This window comes from Diplotaxodon limnothrissa, linkage group LG14 (assembly GCF_057381915.1).
Source record: "Diplotaxodon limnothrissa isolate DT_005_m linkage group LG14, D_limnothrissa_male_GT1.1, whole genome shotgun sequence".
In the NCBI taxonomy this organism is placed as follows: domain Eukaryota; kingdom Metazoa; phylum Chordata; class Actinopteri; order Cichliformes; family Cichlidae; genus Diplotaxodon; species Diplotaxodon limnothrissa.
The window spans coordinates 30,434,705-30,457,791 of NC_140609.1; the positions used below are offsets into that span (position 1 = coordinate 30,434,705).

A 23,087-nucleotide genomic window follows, 5' to 3' on the forward strand; every position below is an offset into this window, starting at 1 on the left:
GGAGCGGAATAGCGCTCTTCCCGCGAACACGTGGGTGTCATGGCCGAGACGCAACTGTGCGACGCTGACAGTGAGAACAGACGCGAGGCGAGACGCTGGATTTGTGGTGGTCTTACATATTTTATTTATTTAGTTTTTGATTGAATTACTTGGGTCTGTCGGTTTCTGAGGATGCGATGGGCGGTGAGGTCAGTAAAAACCGAAAGGTGAGTCAGTATGATGAGGCGCAGATCGGAGTTGTTTACCTTTTAACACGCTGTAGATATGGAGTCGTCACGTGTAGCGACCCCTAGATGGGGTAAGAGAAGATGAAGGCAGTGGTATTTGAAAGTCTCTTCTGCACCGATCAGCTCACAAGTGGACACAGACCTTCAGTCTGCGGCTCAAATCAGCTTCAGATCGTCTCTTTATTTATTTATTTGTGGGGGGTCATGTGTGATCTATGAGCTACAAAATGTTTCTACCCCATTTACCTCCAACATTAGTTAGTGATGCCAACTAAAAACCTAACCAAGCGCTGCATTTCTTAGTTATTTTTGAGGCTTTAAAGTTTAGCTTTTATTTAAATCAATATTTCATAAAGTCAAAAGCATAACTGCAGTGTATTTCACATTATTCCTCCTGTGTAAAAGCTTTCAGCTCACTAACGCACTGTATTTTACGTCATTCAAATCTCAACAAAACCTAAGTCAGCATCATTACAAAACCTCAGTCTGCACATTGTGGACAGGTCGTGCAGAGTTCGTGATGCCAGCTCATCATTCATTTCCAGAAACAACAACAACACCCCCACAAACGCACAGCGCCGCCTCCTTGTTTTACTGTCCTGGTGATGTTCTTCCTGTCATGCATCCTTCTTATTCCAGTGTTCAGTCACAAACTCTCCAAGGCTACACAGATGTTTCTTTCCTGCAGATTTTATTTATATTTATTTATTTAGTCTTTTGTTATAGTCTCTACGGATACGTTTGTTGGTTTCCTGCCTTGCCAAATTTTGGTTCTACCGGCTGTTAATAATTGTGATGTGGCTGTATTACAAAACATATTGCTGTTGTTCAGAGAGTGGAAGAAACACTTTCATTACTATTAAATATTACTGATTTTAGTTGCAACTGAATAGAACTATATGCAGTATTTCCATTCACCAGCAGATCATCTTGACCACGTCTACATGCGTAGACGTGTTGAGTTGCTGGCGCGTGATTGGTTGATTAGATTGCATTAACGACCAGTTGGGCCTAATAAAGTGTCCAAGGAGTGTTTCCCAAATAGTTATCAGATTTAATTACAGAGTTATACTCTGCAGTTACACGTTTCAAACAAATGCAGTATGCAAAATAGATTCGCGTGTACAGAGGTATCAGCATAAAGTGAGGATAAATAAAATCTGAATAGTAAATATATATTATATATTATAATTTTTTCTTTTAAAATCTAGAGCGAGGGGCCGGCTGCTCAGCGTCGATTCAGCCACGGGTTCCTCTCGAACGTGGGGGTCTCCATCGTTCATAGACTCGGACACTCAGCTGTATTTTCTCGCCCTGTGGGAGCAGACAGCAGGCAGCCCATCAGACTCCTGTTGCCTCCAGAGGACGGCGCTGAGGCGTCCGGCGCAGACCCGACTCCTGCGGCTTTTATCTCTGTCTTTCTGCCCGAGTTCCCACACCGTAGATGTCCTGATCATTTCCAGGTACTGCGGACCACAACACAACCCAGTTAAAGACGCAAAGAGAAGAAGTTCTTTAGGAGAAACAGAAAGATAACAGGGCCTAATTCTGTGCTTACAGATCCTGGGCTTCATCGCTAAAGGCTCATTTGGACCCATCCTAAAAGTCAAAGATATTTCCAAAGAGAAGATCTATGCAGTTAAGGTCAATCCAGTATTAACTAAAGATGTTAAAAATGTGATACTTTTGGACATCTTTAGTGTAATTTTCTTCCTGTGTTGTCATACAGGTTCTGCCAAAGTCTGAGTTATTGAAGCACGGAGTCCTGGAGCAGTCGAAAGAGGAAGTCATCATTCAGGTACAACATTGATAGAAACAAAATTCAAATAGTTGAAATTAAATAATCAAATAAATGTTTATGTCACCTGTTCAGCTTTTTTAACCATGACACAAGTAAATAGGGATTGTAGCAGAGATTGTTTTTTACAGACATGGGCAAAATTTAAGCTCCTGTAGGAACCCCTATGCTGAGGCTAATGATAAACGAGAAATTATTATGCCAATAAACAAATATTACATCTGCATACAGCTGAATTATAGAGTGCTATAAACTGTCTATGTGCTGGCCATAAATACTTACTAATAGGTCAAAATGCAATATTCTTAGTAGAGCTTCTCAAAGCATAAACTGGAGAGGATATCATTGCTGAAAGGAATGTATTCATGTCAAGCAAACATTTCTAAATTTAATGCAAATAGTAGTTATATGGTTATTATAGGAAAGCACAAACTATGTACAATTATAAATGTGATGATAAAAGTGGACCAATTATTCTCATTTCCAGCTTCATATTGCCGTCTTTGGATGCTACTATCCAGAAAGGGAGTGCAAACAGGCAAACCCAGGTGTAGATACAGCTGAGGGGAAATGGAATAAATTAAGCTGATTTTTAATAAATAATAGCGAAGGTGAAATGAGCCTTGGGGTTGCCGGAGGTGGCGTCTAGGCTGATGGCTGAGCCAGAGGGCTGGGTGCATTGTTGGGCAGACTGAGCAGGAGATAGAGACAAGACCGGAGCCAAGCTAAGGGTAAATATGAAAAATAAGATGCAAGAATCAGGATCAGGACAAGTGGTAATGATCTAACTTTAACAATAAACTCAAAGGCTTGACTGTAGAGTGCCGCATAAAGCATGACTCACAATTCAAAATAATCCTTATCTGTCTAATACATAGCTTTGCTCCACCACTTCTGTTTATCCACTGTCGGGAGCTTTTGTTCTGATTGGCTGTACTTTACAAACACAAGGTTTGTCATCAGGTGGGTGGATTCTCAGAACTCACAGCAAAAATCGATGACCAGTCTGATGAACTGTACACTGACTTCAGTATTTAAAATGTTGCTATAATATGAGCATCATTTATAACAGTTTAAGACAGTAAATAAGTAATGACTTAATAGGTCCACTTAAAGGATTACAGTAGGTGGTGTGGCATAGTTTCTGTCCATAGTCCGTAGTCCTCACGCTGCAGGAAACTCTCTGTGCATCCCTCACTAAATGTTCACTGTTCATCTGTGTGTGTCGACTGTTGCATTGCAGCGGCAGCTCAAACACCCTTTTATCCACAATCTGCAGGACTGCTGGCAGACGCAGCGCCATCTCTTCATTAGTGAGTTAATAAATAGAAACGATGGCACCGCTCGACCCTCCCTTCTTCCGCTATCCTTTGTTGTTCCCGAGAAGTTCCCCCTTTCCTCGTCTTTGGTCCCATAGAATAAAAAGTTGTCAACTGTAAAACCAAGCAGTCTAAAAAAAAATCTCTGGATAGTGAAGAGGTGCAGTGCCATCTAATGAGCGTCCTGGGTAAAACTGTCCTCTGTGGCTGCAGCTGCTGTGTGACCTTTGCTTACCTAGTGTTGTCACAAATTCAGGTTTTTTTCAGTTAAGATTACTGAAGTGGCTAAAAGATGTTTAACAAAACAAAGAGCATGTGTGTTTTAGACTTAACCCTCTTCCTGACTTCTTCCTTTCCCAAACCACAGTGGGATGAACAAATCATTTTTTGTTTTCTTTTACTTTACGTTTCCTTGCAGATTGCTTTATTTTATTTTTATTTCCACCTTTAGTGATCTGCTTTACCCACGCTGCCAATTTCAAAGTGCTGAGAAGTATGTTTGTGTCTGGTCCTCTGCAGTGTGTGACTACTGCAGTACTGGTGACCTGCACACTTGTTGGTTGCTGAGGGGCCACTTTGGGGAGGAAGAGGTTCGGCTCATTGCTGCAGAGCTGGGCAGCGCACTAGGTTAGTGCTCATCAAATGTCTTGTACTGTCACAGAAATTATGCTTGAGCGCACAGTACACTTTTTTCTTTGAAAAAAAGATTAATGTCATTTAATTCTTGCTCTCTGTCTCTGATTTATTTCTAGGATTTCTACATGACTTAGGAATCATGCACAGAGATATAAAAGTATGATATTTTTCATTTTAATCACTCTTGTAACTTCCACACGTGTGTGTTTAGAACTTTTAATGGTTATGGCTTTGCTGCTTTTTTTTTTCAGATGGAGAACATTCTGTTAAATGATCAAGGTAATGCTCTTCTGCAGTTGTTGATGATACACTTTTAAGACTGAAGTATTTAGAGAAATCATGGTTAGATGAGTACAGATGCAATGCAGGTAACAGCAGATAAGCATGACATCACAGCTCAGGAGCTTTGCCAAGACACTAACTTAAAATCTCTTTAATATAAACTTGACAACTTCAAGACCCCTCTTACGGAAACATTTATGGTTTTATTTCTACAAATCAGTCTCTCTTTGTTTTTTTGCCTCTATTCAGGTCACCTTCGACTGTCTGATTTCGGTCTGTCTCGCCGCCTGAAACGAGGAGGGCGAGCTTTCACAATATGTGGGACGATCCAGTACATGGGTGAGATTTGTGGTCGTGCCACAGATACTCTGTGATTGTTTTCCATGACTAACATTAACATGAGAGCCTCACCTGCGTTTCATTCCCCCTGGATTCAGTTGACCCAGTTGTGAATGGGATGCACCTGTAATGTACTCTGCATGTTATTACTTTTTGCTCTATTATTAAGAGGTATTTTCTGCCCTGCATTTAACTTTTTCCTTTTATGCACACACATATATATAAACATATATGTGGATGTGTGGATCTCTGTTTTGGGTGAGCAGCTCCTGAAATCTTGAGCGGGGGTCCGTACAACCATGCTGCTGACTGGTGGTCTCTTGGGATTATGCTGTTCTCACTGGCGACAGGAAAGGTGAAGACACTTAAACTCACTATTTCACGGCTCTGTGTGTAGAAAAGTGCCTGAAAGTGCAGATTATTTTTGCTTTAAATCCACTTGTTTCTCTATTTTTAGTTTCCACTAATGGCAGAAATAGACCACTGTCGCATGCTGGCAAAGGTCAGAGATTTTTCTTATGTGGTGCCTGAGACGTTCAGCTCTGCTCTGATCCTACTCCTTACTGAGGTCAGTATCCACTGCTCTTTTTACTTTGTGCCACCTTAGAGCTATAGTGACATACTCATCTCTTTATCACCATACTGATGTAGCTTTTGTGCAAGAATCCGATGAACCGCCTTCGTAATCTGGAGTGTTTCAAGATGCAGACGTTCTTCCGTGGCACTTCATTCGACCCTTACATCCTCCAGAAGACACCGGTTGAATTCATCCTGGAGCTTAGGACGCACCCCGACTGGGCAGCCAAATCCGCAAGAGGCTTTTCATTGGATTACTTTGATAACTTTGACTGTGATCAAATCCTTCACTCCCCCGTGAGTCCCAGTGAAGTCATAGGGTAGTCAAAGTCTCCTACTTTGGCCAGTGTGGACCTAAAATCGGCTGCAGAGCAGACTTGCAAAGCGAAAAATCGATCTGTTTTTAAGGATACTAGATACATGAATTCTGCATGTGATGGCATTTCCATAACAGACTTGTTTCTCTACAGACTTATGTTACCTCTTGGAATTGAAAGTTGTATTTGGACCCCAAAGCGCTTTACACATCCAGTCATGCACCCATTCACATTCATCCTGGTGGTGATGGCAAGCTACATTGTAGCCACAGCCATCCTGGGGCCCTCTGACCACCACCAGTAGGCAACAACAGGTGAAGTGTCTTGCCCAAGGACACAACGACCGAGACTGTCTGACCCGGGGCTCGAACAGGCAACCTTCCAATTACAATGCGAACGCCCAACTCTTGAGCCACGATCGCCCCATGTTATGCATTTTTAACTGAAACTTCAGCATGTCTCTCCCATGATGCAGTTGAAGGTGAGGTTTTGATGTCTCTATACACATGTGTCCTTGTATTAACTGTATATCATTTTATGTTGTTGCTAACAGTTGTTTAATATACATTGTCTGTTGTTTTTAAATGCAATTGCTCAAATAAAGTTTAATTTTTTAAATCAAGTATTCATTTATTTGTGTTTATTATTTCTTAATACTCTATGATGGGTGGGGGAGTAGAGCTACTACAAGGACCGACCAGTGATGAAAAACAAATGAGTGACACTGAGTTGAATGAACACTGTCTTCCTGACCTTTGTTTCACTGATTAAACTGGGTGTGTTAATGATTAATAAAAGAATTGCGGGGCCTTAACTTTTTTTGGAAACAGTTTAAAGACCACAGAGCTACACGGTGGTTTTATATTTCTGTGTTTAATGGTGGACCATGTTTTTCTTGTTTTCCCCATTGCTGTGTAGTCAACCATTTCTGGATTTTAAGATTAGACTTAAAACTTATAGTTAGTTAATTAGTTATAGTTAGGACTGGATCAGGTCACCCTGAACCATCATGCCTGCCTTGCTCAGGGAACTTTATGTTGACAGGCAGTTCAAGAAAGAGGTCACATACACTGTAAAGACCCAGCTCTCTTTTAGGTTGGACGTTTTTACTTCTATAGAATAAAAATGAGGGAACACCAACCTGAAAGGGTTTCTTTTATATTTCTGTATATCAGCACTAGCACAAAAACATAAATGAGCCTGCTGTATTTTCTGTTGGGCACTTTTCTTATCTCAGGTATCTCAGGCAGCCTTGGGTTGGCCTATTTACAGGAGTGCTCACAAACCCACTGAGGACAACCAATAATAGGACAGAAAATTGAGGACCAGATAAAGTATCATCATTAGATGCTTTTAATTAGGTAACAGAGAAAAAGTCGAGGGTCCCAGAGGAAGCAGCCACACATAATTGCTGTACTTCTTGAAGTCATGAATCTATTTAAAACTGTATCTCCTGAATGGGAGTGCACCAGCTCCTCCCACCACTGCCTCCTGACATTGAATTCCCTCTCAGGCCCTTGTCTTAGACAGGTCCACCATGCCTGTGTTGTGGCTGTATAGTGGCAGGCAGTCCATTGACCCATATCTGCTTTTAGAGGCACACTGACCCACAATAGTGAAGAGAGGAGTCCCCTGAAATCCTGGAGGGCCATCCCACAGACTCTCACCAAATAGTAACATTACATAACTGAACACAACAGAAAACATCAGTTGCAGCTTATCCTGCAAATGTGCAGAAAGACACAGATTGACACGCAAGTAGTCACAATCAAATTCAAAAGCCATGAAATGATCCCGACTGGCTGATGATAAGCTTCGTTCAAGTTTGCATTTTAAACTTTTTAAACCATACACATTATTATTATTCAAAGTATTATTATTTGAAACTTTTCATTTTCAACCAGAAGCCAATTACACAAAATAAAGAAGCAAAAAAAATGGTTGAAAAACCTGCTCTTCATAGTGGAAATGATCCAGTTGACCTAATTTCCTTCTGATTTGGCCCATTTTGGCCCACTTTTACACTGACTGGAACCTGGAAATGATTTCTATTTCTGGAACTTTCCATCATTTTCTTCACAGTTTAAAGCGCTGCGGAGAAGCCACTGAGTGCACGAATTGCTCGGAGACTCAAACACCCCTGAGAATTTGAGGGTGAAGATCAAATTATCAGGAGATTTCAAGCCATCCTCAGGGCACATTTTTACTAATTAGAGTAAAAATAGCACACCATGGGGTGTGGTTAAACGCCTCATTTAGGCCCTTATTGGACAAAAGGTTCTGACTTAATACATGATTTTGTGTTTTGCAAGCAACCTGAACATGTGGGAAGCATTAAAAAAACAATTTGCATGTAAAAGATAAAGTAAACCAGTTTAAAACGCCAGGTTTCTAACCATTGCTGAGTCAAAGTGAGTGTGGCCATCTGAAAAATTCTATATCAATGTGATAAAGATGAAGCTAAATGAATTTGAAAAAAAAAAATCACTTAAATAGAACAATGAATCATCACTTTTTTTTTTATTCATGTGGGGCAAAGGTGGGCGTACACGCTCCGCCCAGGGGTGTTGGCTTGTGAGGTGTGACACACTTGAGCTGGATACAAACTAAAGCTGGCAGGGAGGCTCCATCAGTGTTCATCGCATCAGTAGATGAGACCCATTTTAATTTCAGGTAAGAGCTTTTATCTTGTTATTTTTATATTCAGCTGATTTTAATGCTGTCTTCACAAACTTGAAATACAAGCTGCCTTTAGATTTTATTAAATTTTGAAGATTTGTGCAGCAGCTCTGACAATTTCATATATTTTTTACACTGCTATCAGTGTTTGATTAACTGCGTATCTGACTCTGATGAAAGATTTTGTGGTCTTGTGTTTTTCCCCACCTAATTAGCCTCTTCCTAGTGCTGTGAAAATCACATTTGGAAATCAGAAAATATTTGAATGGCAACCAAGCCTGGACTTACTATTAAAGGGCTATAAAGTGATAAACCTTTTCTTCACATTACCAAACAACGATGCACTCAAAGCTTTATAAACAGCTGCAGACAAGCTCATTATTGGAAAAGTACCAATATGGATCAATCTGCTGTTACTGTATCCTGCAAATCAAACAAGCTCTCACATCTTTAAGGTAGACAGATGATAGGAGGACGGGTGTTAAATCTAGATAAAACTGGACTAATTTTCTGTTTGATTCCACTTCAGTGTCTGCCCTTTTTAGCTGCTAATGACTGAATAATAATCAGTCAAATCTTCTTCCAAAGGCTGCTCAGACAATCAGTCACTCAGGATGACGCATCAGTTCCCAACGCTCCCCGAGGCTCAGAAGAGGGAGCTGCATGAGACCGCTTTACGCATAGTTTCTCCAGGGAAGGGCATCCTGGCTGCAGATGAGTCTGTAGGTCTGTAGCGCTCCTTCTTTAAACATGCACATTTAGTGAGTGCACACCTTATGTCCAATCCAATCAAAGAGTGTAAGTTATCACCAGTGTAAGTTAAATGTCACTGACAATACACCCACTGCAGGCAGTATGGCTAAGCGGCTGGCTCAAGTCGGAGTGGAGAACACGGAGGAGAACCGCAGGCAGTATCGGCAGATCCTCTTCAGTGCGGACGATCGCATCAACAGCTGCATCGGAGGGGTCATCTTCTTCCACGAGACCCTGTACCAACACTCTGATAATGGCGTTCCCTTTGTCAAAATGATCAGGGACAGGGGAATCCTGGTTGGGGTCAAGGTCTGACCACTTAGAATTCAATCTGTTTAGGTTATCATCTTTTTTTGATAATAGGTTTGGATTTTGATTCAAATCATTGTCTGCATTCTTCAGGTTGACAAAGGTGTTGTTCCCCTGGCAGGAACTTGTGGAGAAACCACCACACAGGGTCAGTCCGACTCACACTGGACCGCTGCTGATATCAACCATTTCATCACCACAATTTCCCATTTATGAACATTTCCCTTCTCTGTTTTTTTCTTTGTACTTTTTACACTTCTCCACAGGTCTGGATGGATTGTCTGAGCGTTGTGCGCAGTATAAAAAGGACGGTGCTGTCTTCGCAAAGTGGCGCTGTGTGCTCAAAATTAGTGACGTCAATCCATCAAAGCTGGCTATCACAGAAAATGCGAATGTTCTTGCACGTTACTCTAGTATCTGCCAGCAGGTCAGAACTCCAAATCATAAAGCCTAAATGCTTATCCACACATCACTGTGATCTAATGCATATACAGTGTTTGATCATCTATCTTTCCTTGAACAGCATGGCATCGTGCCCGTCATAGAGCCAGAGATTTTGCCTGATGGTGATCATGACCTGAAGCGCTGCCAGTATGTCACTGAGAAGGTAGGGAGTGGCTGCACTGTTACTTTTATGGGTTTTTCAGACATTCTGTACCACTCTGCTGCTTCTTTAGTAAAACAGTGTCTGTGTTGCAGGTCCTGGCTGCAGTGTACAAGGCCATGTCAGACCACCACGTGTACCTCGAAGGCACTCTGCTCAAACCCAACATGGTCACTCCTGGACACAGCTGCTCCACCAAATACAGCCCAGAGGAGGTTGCAATGGCAACCCTCACTGCTCTGCGCCGCACAGTTCCCCCAGCTGTGACAGGTAAGTTAAAATGATGCTCTCATTTAGAGGTTTAGAAACAGAAACGTGTGCAGAAACCAAACAGAACAAATTCATGTTTTCGTCCACAGGAATTGCTTTTCTGTCAGGAGGTCAGAGTGAAGAGGAGGCCTCTTTCCACCTTAATGCCATCAACAACTGCCCTCTGCCCAAACCCTGGGTCCTGACGTTCTCCTTCGGACGAGCCCTGCAGGCGTCTGCACTCAGAGCCTGGAGAGGACATAAAGAAAATGAGAAAGCCGCCACTGAACAGTTCATCAAGAGAGCAGAGGTAGCTTCCAGTCGTTTTTTAATGCACACATAAAAAAAAGAACCAGCTGCTATTTGTATGACGTTTCTCTGCTTGTTTGCTCTCTGTTGTATCTGCAGGTGAACAGTCTGGCATGTCAGGGAAAGTACACCGGTGGAGATAACTATGGAGAGGCTGGCCAGCGCATTTACGGTTCCTGCCATGCATATTGAAGAGTATAAAAAGAACATTTTAACTAGCAGTGTGTTCTTCCACACCATAACAAGATATATTACAGAGGAGATGTACTGCATTTTCTTAGGTTATTTCAGAATATTGGCCTACATAATGATATTAAATGAAATATCTTGCCTTGACAAATGAGAACAATCAGAACATGGCCTTGGGTGTTTCTAACACATGTGCTGAATGAAAGGCTCATGCTTTACTTGTGTTGTAGCAGTACTTTGACTAGAGCTTTAAATCCTGCAGTTAATATTGCAATGCCAGCCTAACATGTGCTCCACAGTAATGATATTAGTTCGACTCAAAACACAGTTAACTAAATAGTTAAAGAAGCTGAATCTATATGATACAGCTCCCAATCTATTATTTAGAAGTTGTTATGTGAAGCTTCTGTGCTTGTGTGACAGAGAAAGTGGATTTGTGTAGTTCAGTTTCTTTATTTAGTTTAGCAGTGAACATGCACAAATAGACATATTGTAAGAGAATTAGCTTGAAGCTAAATTGCATCTACAGTCCCCAGGTATGAAGTACAATCAGCTCAATAAGTAATATACAACACATGCTGATGTGTGTTATCATTCTTAGTAGCATTATATGTCTAATAAACATATTTCAAATGTAAGTATTTAGGCAATAAAACTGTGTTCTAGTAAAGTCTGATTGAGATTTTTTGTTTTATGAAGGTTAATGGTATGTCACGCTCTTTATAAGACGACAGACACTGATTCACTATGTGGAGAAAATTCGTTTTCATTTTTTTTTCATCTTTCAAACCCTGTAATTTAAGGGTATTCTATATGTTATCTAATGTGTCAAATGTCCAGAAAAGGCATCTGACACGTGATGCTGGAGCGCTTCTGTGATATTCTTTGTCAGTTACAGTTCATTTCCACCATTCCGTAGTTTGACATACGTGTAACTCCTAATAGTTCAAAATGTCACATTCAAATATTTATGGACATTTTTTTTTTCATTTCAAGCACGGTTCAAGTCTTTTTTTTAAATAAGAAAAACTAACAACAAATTTACTCAAAACAGTGTGATGTACCCTTGATAATGTTTTGACACATCAGTATATATATCTGGAGCCTATCCCAGCTGTATTAGGGCAAGAGACATGAAACACCCTGGACAGGTCGCATGTCTGTCCCAGAGCTAACACATAGAGACAGACAACCATTCCCACTCACGTTCACATTCAATTAACCTAACCCCACTAACTGCATGTCTTTGGATCGTGGGATGAAGCCAAAGTATCTAAAGAGCAGCCACGCAAACACGGGGAGAACATGCAAACTCCACACAGAAAGACCCTGGATTTAATTTATTTGTGCTATAATAATAATATTACTACATGAGATTACAAATATTTGAATCTAAATTCTAATGAATGTACTCAGTATGTACACAAGCAGCAAGAGAATACACCTTTAGCTTGCAGTTAGCTAATACACCTTCAGCTCCCAGACATACTGTGACTAACTGCACACAAACAGTTAGTGTGTTTGCTGATATTTGTTGAGCTGATAGAAATGTTGAATTTGAAATTACCTGACAGTTAAAAAAACGTCACTCACTTCATGCTTCCTCCTTTTCTTTAGAGCTAGCTACATTTTGAAGCAATGCAAACACAACTAATGGACTCCTGCACTCCCTCCGGCCTGCTATAAAAAAAGCTATAAATGATACCGCTGAACTAAAAGTAATGAGTCTGTTTTGAAAATGTACGAAGTAGACAGTACAGATATTTGTTTTAAAATGTAGGGAGTAAAAGTAAAAAGTTGTCACAAAAATAAATACTTAAATAAAGTACAAATACCTGAAAAGTCTACTTCAGTACAGTAATGTAGTATTTGTACTTTGTTAGTTCCCACCTATGCACCTTTCTAGTGCTTTACCCTATTTTCACAAAGGGCTCTAGACTATATAATAAAATGCAACAACAAAGACAGTATAAAAAGAAACTAAAACTAAATAAAAGCAATCCACAGGTGGGTTTTATGCTTCTTTTTAAAAGTATCAGGTGTGTCCACAGATCTTAAGTGCATTGGAAGTGAGTTCCACAACTTGGGAGCCACAACCTCAAAAACACAGACTCCTTTTGTCCTTAACTTGAACCTAGGTACCAAGGACGCCTCCAGAATTTCTTTCATAGGGGTGGCCATATGGGGCCACTAGAAATACACCAAAAACAGAATTTCCAGTTTTATTATGCTGTTGTCAAATATAGGATAGTTGAAAAATATCGCAAAAAAGAGAGAAAGAAAAGAATGATATGCCTACCTAATTTTCCACTGTTAAAGTTGATGTCACTGAAAATAGGTATATATGAAAACCAAATAAGATTTTGAAATCAATAATAATCTGCTTTAACTGATTGATTAATTGATTGGTTGATTGGCTGAAATTCCACCCATTGCTTTAATGATTCTCAGCAGAGCTGACAGAAGAAGCTTAAGATTCATATTCCCAGAATGGAGTTAGCTTTAAGCGCAAACCTGTTCAGTAAAGACAAAAAAAGGATTAGTGGTCTGTCCAGGGATTGGCAGCAGCTTTTCTGCAACCTTATTACATTATTATCAACATAGGGCAGTCTTGCCAGGTGGGGCCACTGGGTGGGGATCCGGATAAGGCAACATTTTTCCGATTTTCTATTATCTATTGTTCAGTATTTCATTTGTTTTATCTTCAGAGATGCTCTTCTGATTACCTTCGTTGTAATGAGTGGAAGTTAAGTTACTGTTGCCTTTCTATCAGCTGAAAGCAGTGTGACCATTCTCCTCTGACCTCTGGCATTAACAAGGCATTTTTGCTCACAGAACTGTTGCTCAGTGGATATTCTCTTGTTTTGAGACCATTCTCTATAGACTCTAGGGGTGGTGGTGTGGGGAAATCCCAGCATAAGGCAGTTTCTGAGGTATGCAAACCAGGCTGTCATACACTAACAACCATGCGACATTGAATATCACGTAAATCACTTTTCTTCCCCATTCTGGGCTGTATTATTGAAAAAATTATATTAATTATATTCTTGAATTAACAACTGGTAAAAATGAAGCAAAATTATAAGCCTGTTGGTAAGTGTCTATATTTATAAAACATTTATTATTTAGCTGATGCTTATATTATATAGAAATAATACCAATATAGCAAGTCTTGCATTATAAGCGATGTGCATTATATGATATTGTAATATATATTATTTGACGGCAAATGTTATTAACAAAAACATTATTAGCTTTGGATATGGTCGGACTATTTTCTAAGGCGGATGTGTCAGACTCGGCTGTAGTGTTTCCGGTGTTGATGAATACCCTGCTCGGTTAAAAAAAACGCGCTGGGGTAGGAGTCACCTCGTCGGGAGTATTGTCTGCTCAGTAAATACCCTTCACAGTGTAGCGTAAAACAGCGCTCATTTGATTGCTTTCTCGTTTTTCTTTTTGCCTCGACCACTCGCAGGCGCTCGGGGCCTAATCACCAGCAGGCGTTAAAGAATCCTGGAAACAGCGAACTGTTAGCTTGAGTTAGCAGCGATGTCGGGTGTTGTGCGAGGCCCCGCTGGGAACAACGACTGCCGAATTTACGTGGGAAACCTCCCGCCAGATATACGCACAAAAGATGTGGAAGACGTGTTCTACAAGTATGGGACGATTCGAGATATCGACTTGAAGAACCGGAGAGGGGGACCCCCGTTCGCCTTTATTGAATTCGAAGACCCCAGGTAAGAAGCTAACGGTTAGCCGCGCCAGGCCCGATGCGGTCCCATTGTGTTGCTAACAAACTCGTGTGTGTGCTAACGCGTTGCTTAGTGCTCAGACTATTTCCTGGATGTTTTTTTTCTGTTATTCCCGTAATTAAATTTGGTATGTGTGTGCGCGCGTGCTACTTTCGCTTTCGACTTGGTTTGCATACGCCTGTGTCCCGTTTTTCCTGCGCTGAAGCTTGGTGCCTTTGTGGTATTAATGTCCATGTTGCTGGAGATTAATACACCCGCTTCACTTCTTCGCTGCAGACGACTTGCGTCAAAGCACTCGCAGCTTTACGCTTTGCTACATGTTAATTTGGTCAATCGTTATATTTCTTTCATGAAACAAAAGTTTCATGAGACTAAAATGCTGCAGTTGCATTTGCAAAGCGGATTAGTAGACGTTAAGTAATAAAGCTAGCCGCTAACATGGCTGCTTGCGTGTTGCAAGCCTGTTCGTTCGTGCATTTGTTTATGTCTAAGGCGAAACTGTTTTATTTAATAGGGACGCTGATGATGCCGTCTATGGACGTGATGGATACGACTACGACGGCTACAGACTGCGAGTGGAGTTTCCTCGGAGCGGCAGGGGATCCAGAGGAGGGTTTGGGATCGGAGGAGCGCCCAGAGGCAGATATGGACCCCCTTCCAGACGATCTGAGTACAGAGTCGTTGTGTCAGGTAAACAAACCAAAAATATGCAATGCCAGGCAGTTATTTGTCTGTCTGAAGGGGGGGGGGGGCTTATTTTATTTTTATTTTTATGATTATAGTGAGTGTAGTTTTTGAGAGAAATGAAAGTTTTTGTGTTTATGTTATGGAAACAAAATCTCCTGTAGAGTGTTTCAGCGGTTTTAAGACTGTCTTTGAATGCATTTGCCTATGCAAACTTGCTGTTGCACAACCACAATGAGCCTTTGGGCAGTGACTGCATGTAAGCACAATCTACCTGGATAGAGTTAAGATGGGGACAAAATTATGTATTGCTGTTGTTTCTGGCCATTTGATAACTTAAAGTGGTTAAATATTTTTCTCACACACATGGTGATTTCCCTTTGTCAGTTTTGTTTATATAGCACGTTACACATCAACTGGATGTGCTTAACTACAAGTTAAAAATAAATTGCATAGCTCTACAGTGATTTAATGCAAGAAAACCTCAAAAAACAACAGAAATTTACAAGGGAATAAGACTACATTTCAAACACACAGTTAAGTGTAAACCACTCAGAATAAAAAGTTTTTGGATGTAGACACAGTTGAACTTGACCTCAGGACAGCTGGCGGCTTTGTTGCAAAAAACAGGACAACAATAACTGAAGGCACCCTCAGCATCATTGGGTCTAATTTTATGAACATTTAAAAGATCTGCACCTGATTACCTGAAACTTCTAACTGGGTTATAGACACTAAGCCAGTCAGACATACTGATGGGCCAAACGGTTAAATGTTTGTGAAAGATTTTAAAGGTAGTTATGTATTGAACTGGGAGCCAGTGACGTGACTTCATGATTGGGGTAGTAAATTCATATTTCTGTGTATGTGTTAGGTAGCCCGTTGTGGTAAAAATGTTTTAGATGTAAGAAAACTTCAAAAACTCCTAAGGATAAATGTGATTTTCTTTATTGGTGGCAGCCACTGATATCTACATCTAGGGCTTCGATAATACTGACGGTCGAGTAATCATTCCTGTAATACTGCTTTGAAGTATAACAAGAAGGGGGTGGATTGTGATGTAAATTCTCAGTGGACAAGTTGACAGTCACAAAAAGCAGACATCAGAGAGCTGTTATTTTTATCGAGTAGATCTGGCCATAGAGTAAAATTTCCCTTAATCTGTATAAAAAGAAAACAGTCTCATGGTAGTTGGCTGCAGTGCACACTAAATATGTAAAAGTATTCAGAACCAGTACATTTTTAAATAAAATATGTCTTTTACTTATTAATGCACCAGCAAATCTTAGTGTATCTTGGTGTTAAATGACTAAATCTGAAACAGACCAGCTCTGGGGCTCTTAAACATTCATCCTTGTGTGCATAAACACAGCTGGAGGGTTCACTGTGTGTGTTGACGTAATGTTGGTGTTTTTCAGGGCTCCCTCAGAGCGGCAGCTGGCAGGACCTGAAGGACCACATGCGTGAGGCAGGCGACGTGTGCTACGCCGACGTTTACAGAGACGGGACTGGAGTGGTAGAATTTGTGCGCAAAGAAGACATGACCTATGCCGTTCGCAAGCTGGACAACACCAAATTCCGCTCCCATGAGGTATGTGTATGATTTTTAGCATCATGGATGATTGTTCTATGCTTTGCTGTGCTGAGGTGAGTACGTCAGGAAATGTGACGTGTCGAGAACAACAGCCAGCCCTTAATTCCATCTGTGGCATTTCCACCGTAGGCAGGAATGTATGCCTTTTCAATGTCAAGTTCTCTTGTGTCCGCCAGGGAGAGACTGCTTACATTCGTGTGAAATTAGACGGTCCCCGCAGCCCAAGTTATGGAAGATCACGCTCTCGCAGCCGTGGCAGCCGGAGCAGGAGCCGCAGTCGGAGCGCCAGCCGCAGTCGCAGCAATTCCCGTGGTCGTGGCAGAGGATCTCCCCGCTACTCACCCCGTCACAGCCGCTCTCGCTCCCGTTCCTAAGCTTTTCTGCCGTCGATGTTTTGCTCCTTTTGATGTATACCCTCCTGTTTTTACCTCCTATGAGTTTCTCCAGATGTCAGCTATTGATTTTAATTTCTCTCTCCCCCCCCCCCCCCCCCTCTTTTTTTTTTCTTGTCCTGGTGTCCTTGTGGATGATCTTGGTATGTAGTTGTACCACCCCCACCCGTGCTTCAACCCTTCCCTCTGTCTCCTGCAGCTTTGTCCCTTCTTCTCCCTCCCACTCCCCTCTCTCTCCACCTCTCGCTCCCTTTTTTCTGTCCTAAAGTTTTGCAAAAGTAGAAGTTGTGCTGTGTCGAACTTCAAAAATGTTGAGTTGTTTATAACCTTCACTCAATGTTTTTGCAAGTACTGAAAATTTAAAGTTTTGTTTTTGGTTTTGTTTTGTTTTTTTCTTATATATTAAAAAAAAAAGCTTCTCATTGGATATGTGGGGTGGGCTGTTTGAAAGGGGAGCCCGATGCTTAACTGTATTTTACCCTTGTGTCTTCCTTTAGACATCTGAAGAGAAGGATTAAAGTGATTTGGAATAAAACCATTGTGGAGAACATTTCATTTGTATGGTCAGGATAGGACATCTAGGAGCAATCAGGTCGAGGCAATGGTACGCTTCATATTCCATAAATTGAACGTTTCTGATCGGTTGCTGTATCATGCATGTCATTTTAACAAAGCCACGTACTGTACTTTGTTATATATACAGTTTTTAACATGCTACTTCTGACCTGTGACAGAATAAGCAGTCCTAAATCAAGTGTTGTGATGTAAGTGTAACATCTTTGCTGTCAAATGTGGGGGAAAAAAGTGAATTCACTACTTTGATGCAAAGTGTCTCACTTAAATATCCTCATTGCTTTAAATGTTTTCAGGGAGTGATTGTTTTTGTGCTCAGTGGCATTTAAAAATCTGAATCTGACATGAGTGCTTCAACATGGCTTAAAAAAAAAACAAAAAAATAGGCCCCCAAATCTTGACATTTTATTCTAACGGTCTGCCTCTGATTTTCTTCCTGGTATTTCAAGGTTTTGATTGGAGGAGTGGCTCAGTGGATCCCAATCCTTGGAGCTGGATGAGTGGATCGATTAGGGAAGGGATAGGCAAGGATGGATGCTCGGAACGGGATCAGTTTTCCAGGATTCAGATGAGTTGATATCAGAACTTAAAAAAAAAACAAAGAAAAAAACAAACAAATGGGAGTCTCAGAACATTTTTTTTATTATTAGGCCCCCATCCTGCCTATCTTTTAAAGGTTTTCAGGGATAATGGCTTTATTAGAAGAAAACGAAACTGAGGACCAGGAAGTTGGATCAAAGGATGGAGTCGTAGATGCCTGGTATGAAGGAATTAAAATTGGGGAGGTTGGGAAAGGGGTTTCACATGGGTGTAGTTTGTATGTTTTTAATTTTGCTTAATCTTTTTTTTCTTCCTCTTAGCATTTTCAATAAAACACTTTGAAACAAGGACATTTAGTTTGTCTTTATTTCCAACATAAACCCAAGCACGAATTCTTTACCATTAATAAAATAAACCTGTTTGATCTCCCTCATTACATTTACGTTTGTAACCAAACCAACTAAGGATAACCATGGAGTTAGGAAACAAAGGAAGAGCAGCAGCTGTGGACATGAAACACCACCACAGCAGCCTGCCCGTGTTCATTATTCAAAGCTCTCGTGTCCCTCAGCTGTGACGGTGACTGATGAAAGGGCCTTTTACGCACAGCCGAGTGATGCCTGCCGTGCGCCGTGGTCTCGTTTCCTTTTAGCCCACAGTCGGTGGTGTATACCGTGAATGATGCATTGTGGGATGAAATAAGATGCCGGCAGACAGGAGCTGGAGAAAAACGCTTGCAACACACGGGGAAGCTGCTGCCCAGCCAATGGCAGGGTTCAGCATACAGCAGAGGGGCGGGGAGCTGCTGGAGCACAGCGGAGAGCCAACCTACCTACATGCTTATTGTGTAAATCTTTAAAAAGCAATTACCCGCAGCATCATCCTAACCTTACCCACCGGCTGGGTGAAATAGGCTACTTATTTTTGGAAAGGAGTGTTTTCAGGTGGCTCGAGAAAAGGTGGGTTGCATATTTTTCATAATCTGAGGGGGGGGGAAAGACTGACTCTCATGTCTTGACATATTTCTGATTCGAGTTATTTTTCTTGTTCTTATATGATGATCTGCTCCTGTATGCCTCTTTGCATTTTGAATGATTGGATATGTAGGTTGTATTGGCGTATTTTGGCGGATTCTATATTTGAGTGGGCATATTTTGATACTTTTGCCCTCCTGATGCACAAGCTGCTTTAATCCGAAAGTGATTTTTGCCAAGTAATTTAACTCCACCTGTATCAAGTTTCGCACTCAATCTTTGCAAACGCTCAAGTCAACGTCTGATCAAACATATAGGCACAAATACACAGCCACGAGTTGTAGATTCAGATGAGTGGGATTGGTGGGAAACGCTTTGCCAAATGGCCAGTTTTCTGCTTGTGGTGTTTGCGATGATCCGGGCTGGCCTAAACCGTCCCCATCACCACGTGCGGTGTTAATTTTCAGTGCGGTACGTGCGTGAACGTGCTCCCTTCTTCCTCCGCAGGCATCCTCAACCATGACTGACAGGAAAGCTGTGATCAAGAACGCAGACATGTCCGAGGACATGCAGCAGGACGCGGTGGACTGTGCCACCCAGGCCATGGAGAAGTACAACATAGAGAAGGACATTGCAGCCTACATCAAGAAGGTGAGACAGGAGGGGGTGCTTGGATGGATCCAAGCAGAGCTCTCACCGACAGAGCATGATCAGCAAATTGAGACACTAACACATTCTCACATCTATTTTTGCCCAGCGTGGAGATGAGACACGTGATCAAAGACATAGTCAGGGTTTTCTTTTTATTTGGCACGTTTAAAAATCCTTCCTCCAAAGCAGGGGCGTTTCCAGGATTTTTAGAATTTGGTGAAACATGGCACAGTTAGAAGTGGCAACACAAGAGCATGAAGACTGTATGGCAGTCACTGACTTCTTACTTAAAGGCATAATCGTACTTGAGTACTAATACAAAAGTTTTTGTCACTATGCACAAACCTATACAGTTTGTACATACAATCATTGATTCATTAATGTGTGTTTTACTTTAATGTGTCAACTGGACATGATTTTAATTGGTCAACTGGCTTCAACTTAACTTATAGGACATCAGTAGATTAAAATAAGCAAAAATAAGTTATTAAAGATTTAAAATGAATGGTTTGAAGTATAACATTTGAATCCAGAATATACTGGAGGGGAAAGGGGCTAATAGAAATGCATTAAAACTGATGGTAAATAAGTTATGTGTCCTTGGTCCTTTCCACTCTAGCCCATTGGTAATGTTTGTAAGGCCCCCTCTGCACATGCTCTTACACGAAATTACATAAACTAGAATAAAAAAAGCTTTTGATTTGTTTGTTTTTATGTGCATCAATTTCCCAATACAAGAGTGGAACTCAAACCTTTATAGAGTGCTTTAAGAAGAAGTACAAAAACTTCAAACTGTTGGCTGCTAATGCACAAAGTAACAAGAAAAAGGAAAGCAATAGTAGTAATAATGTTTTTCTTATGAAAAGCCTGGCTAAGCAGGTTTTTGTGTGCTTTTGCAAGTCTGTTTCTAGTTCTCATACACACTTGCCTGCAGCATATTGGCATGAACGTTAAACTTGTTTAAATAAATGATCTAAATAACAAATTAGTGCTTACAGATTATCAACTATTTTTGCATTTCCCGCTGCAGATCATACAACTCCCATGTTCCTGCTGAGGACCACAGTGTGGAGACAGTTATCCAGTTTATTGAATAGCTTTAACTGAAACTAAAACTGGTTTGATATAGAAAAAAGCAGGGATTAAATGTGCTATAATGTCATTGTAACTAATAATATTTTAATTAGTCCTTCAGGAAAATTAAGGTTGGGCATGACCTCTATACAATATAAATCCATCCAATCCATATAAAGTAACTTGGACCCTGATTGCTGTCGTCCTCTTGACTCTTTTCAGGAGTTTGACAAGAAGTACAACCCCACTTGGCACTGCATTGTCGGGAGGAACTTCGGCAGCTACGTCACCCACGAGACAAAGCATTTCATTTACTTTTATCTGGGCCAGGTGGCCATCTTGCTCTTCAAGTCAGGCTGAGAAGTTTCTGATGGGTATTGAGGAGTTTTTCTCCCTGAACCTAAATCGGAAATGCACTGGTGGCTGATGTCTCCCATACACTAATAACGACATACCATAACGATGCAAAACCGGCCATGCGCAATTGCATGGACTATACACTATTTAATATGTATGTTACAGTAAGTTTACTTTTTGATAGTTGCCATTTGAATGCAACGGAAGTAGTTTTTGTTGATGCTGTTAAATTCTAGGTTGTAAAAGATTTCAATGTGGCCCTTGATTTTACGTGAAAGGAAAGCTGTAGAATGTAGTGGTGCATCCGCTTTCCTTCTCAAGTGGCATTGCCAGACCCCGTTACGAGACAATGTTGATTTTGGTGGTAAAACCATCCCGCGTGCACCGGTTTAGCAAATCATCGTCCACATTAACCTGTGATCATATAAAGAAAACAAATAATGGGGTTTGTTATCTCTGCTGCCAATTTCCAAGGAATTATGTTGCTTGAAGATGCACGCCATTCAGTATCTCCACTGTTTTCAATTGGGATTTAAGACAGACCCACAGCAGAAGTGAAATTATTGCAGCCGTGTTCAGAAAAGATGTCACATTTTGGACCCAACACAAGTCAGTGCAATCATTTGCAGGGATTTTCAGTTCGAACGCTCTTAAATTTTCACTGTGAAGAACGATGGGGGCCGATAAGCCTCCCATACACAGACCTTAACCTGTAATGTACGACTTGTAACACTAGAGACTGGCTACCCAAATTTCCCATCTCAACTACTCGGACTCGAGTCTTATAATCCTGTGTTCCTGCATGTTTTACCACAGATTATTTAAACGTTATATAGGAGACAAACAGAAGCTCTTCTTGGACACTTTTGTGTGTTTTATTATTATTTTTGTTAAACCTTTGAGTTTGTGAATAATGGCCTGGGCTAAGTGTGTCTTGTCCCAGTAATTGCTATAAAGCAGCATTAGGACAATGTTTAGATGAAGCATCTGCAGCCGACTCCACCAAGGCTACCAACGCCCATGTGTTTCAGGTTGTGACGTCTTTTGTGGCTACCTTTTTAAGTTGCATCCCCCCCACAATGCCTTTAGTTCTGCATTGCCAGTGTACTGCCAGACATGAGGTAAGGACAAAGCATTCAGAGTTGGGACTTTTCAAAGCAACAAGAAGCAGGCTTCCTCTTGTCTATCTCAGATTTTTGGCTTTTCGTTTTGTAATGTCTGCATAACTAGTTTGAAATGGCGATGCACAGTGTTTGCGTTCTGATTAAATATGTTGTCTGTGAGGACAGATTTGAGGGTTTTCGTGCACAGAGCCAGATGACAGATAAAGGCCGAATGTTTCTCAGATGTTCCCTCCTTTATGTGAGCTACGTGTGAAATGTGTATCTCAAGTGTTAGCTTGGTTTGACATCGTTTCTCTCTAAGTTTTTTTTCTTTCTTTTTTGAGGGACGTCTTCCTAACTATTGTCAATGTAAACTGATTTAGTATTGTTTTCCTCTGGCATGTATTTTTGCTGTGTATATGTAGGAGCCGTTCCAATGCTGTTAAATTTGCACAAAACGTGTGCCTGTCATTGCTCTCAAATGTAACTGGCTTGAGTACAATTGCACTTCATCAGAAATAAATACAGTAGGTTGCTACAGAACCAAAACCATGTAACTCGATAAAATAAAATGTTGACTTATTACACTGTGGTCTTTCATTCTGTCCCTCTGAGGCAAATCTGAGCTTCAACAGTGTTTTTTGTACCCGTGCATGCGAGTGTCTGACTTTAAATCTGTTGGTGTTCACAGTATTTTTTATTTTTAAACTTGAGGGTGACTTACCAGGCTGCATTTTTAAAGCAAAATGATACTCCTGATGATACCTCGGTACCAACTGAGTGCCATTTAAATGCACAGATTACCTA

At 40.9% G+C, this 23,087-nt stretch overlaps 4 protein-coding genes across 4 annotated transcripts; all 4 read left to right on the top strand.

Annotated features, from left to right (window-relative positions):
* The first annotated feature begins 176 nt into the window (after nt 1-176).
* Nucleotides 177-5,539, top strand: LOC146619121 (ribosomal protein S6 kinase-related protein-like). Its single transcript, XM_085371020.1, has 12 exons — nt 177-206; nt 1,439-1,690; nt 1,788-1,871; nt 1,957-2,025; nt 3,269-3,338; nt 3,864-3,971; nt 4,097-4,137; nt 4,232-4,259; nt 4,512-4,601; nt 4,868-4,956; nt 5,059-5,169; nt 5,253-5,539. Exons 1-12 carry the CDS (start codon nt 177-179, stop codon nt 5,499-5,501), a joined length of 1,221 nt encoding a protein of 406 aa, XP_085227146.1. The 3' UTR covers nt 5,502-5,539.
* Nucleotides 5,540-8,145: 2,606 nt separating this feature from the next.
* LOC146619122 (fructose-bisphosphate aldolase C-like) lies at nt 8,146-10,589 on the top strand. The gene is made up of 9 exons (XM_085371519.1): nt 8,146-8,167; nt 8,762-8,899; nt 9,024-9,235; nt 9,329-9,383; nt 9,502-9,662; nt 9,759-9,842; nt 9,935-10,109; nt 10,199-10,398; nt 10,497-10,589. Exons 1-9 carry the CDS (start codon nt 8,146-8,148, stop codon nt 10,587-10,589), a joined length of 1,140 nt encoding a protein of 379 aa, XP_085227645.1.
* A 3,334-nt stretch (nt 10,590-13,923) lies between these two features.
* Nucleotides 13,924-17,093, top strand: srsf1a (serine and arginine rich splicing factor 1a). Its single transcript, XM_085370449.1, has 4 exons — nt 13,924-14,323; nt 14,853-15,028; nt 16,441-16,613; nt 16,793-17,093. The coding sequence occupies exons 1-4, from the start codon at nt 14,136-14,138 to the stop codon at nt 16,988-16,990; spliced, it is 735 nt and encodes a 244-aa protein (XP_085226575.1). The 5' UTR covers nt 13,924-14,135; the 3' UTR covers nt 16,991-17,093.
* A 1,871-nt stretch (nt 17,094-18,964) lies between these two features.
* On the top strand, nt 18,965-22,836 carry dynll2a (dynein, light chain, LC8-type 2a). The gene is made up of 3 exons (XM_085370450.1): nt 18,965-19,080; nt 19,603-19,746; nt 21,043-22,836. Exons 2-3 carry the CDS (start codon nt 19,615-19,617, stop codon nt 21,178-21,180), a joined length of 270 nt encoding a protein of 89 aa, XP_085226576.1. The 5' UTR covers nt 18,965-19,080; nt 19,603-19,614; the 3' UTR covers nt 21,181-22,836.
* Nucleotides 22,837-23,087: the final 251 nt, after the last annotated feature.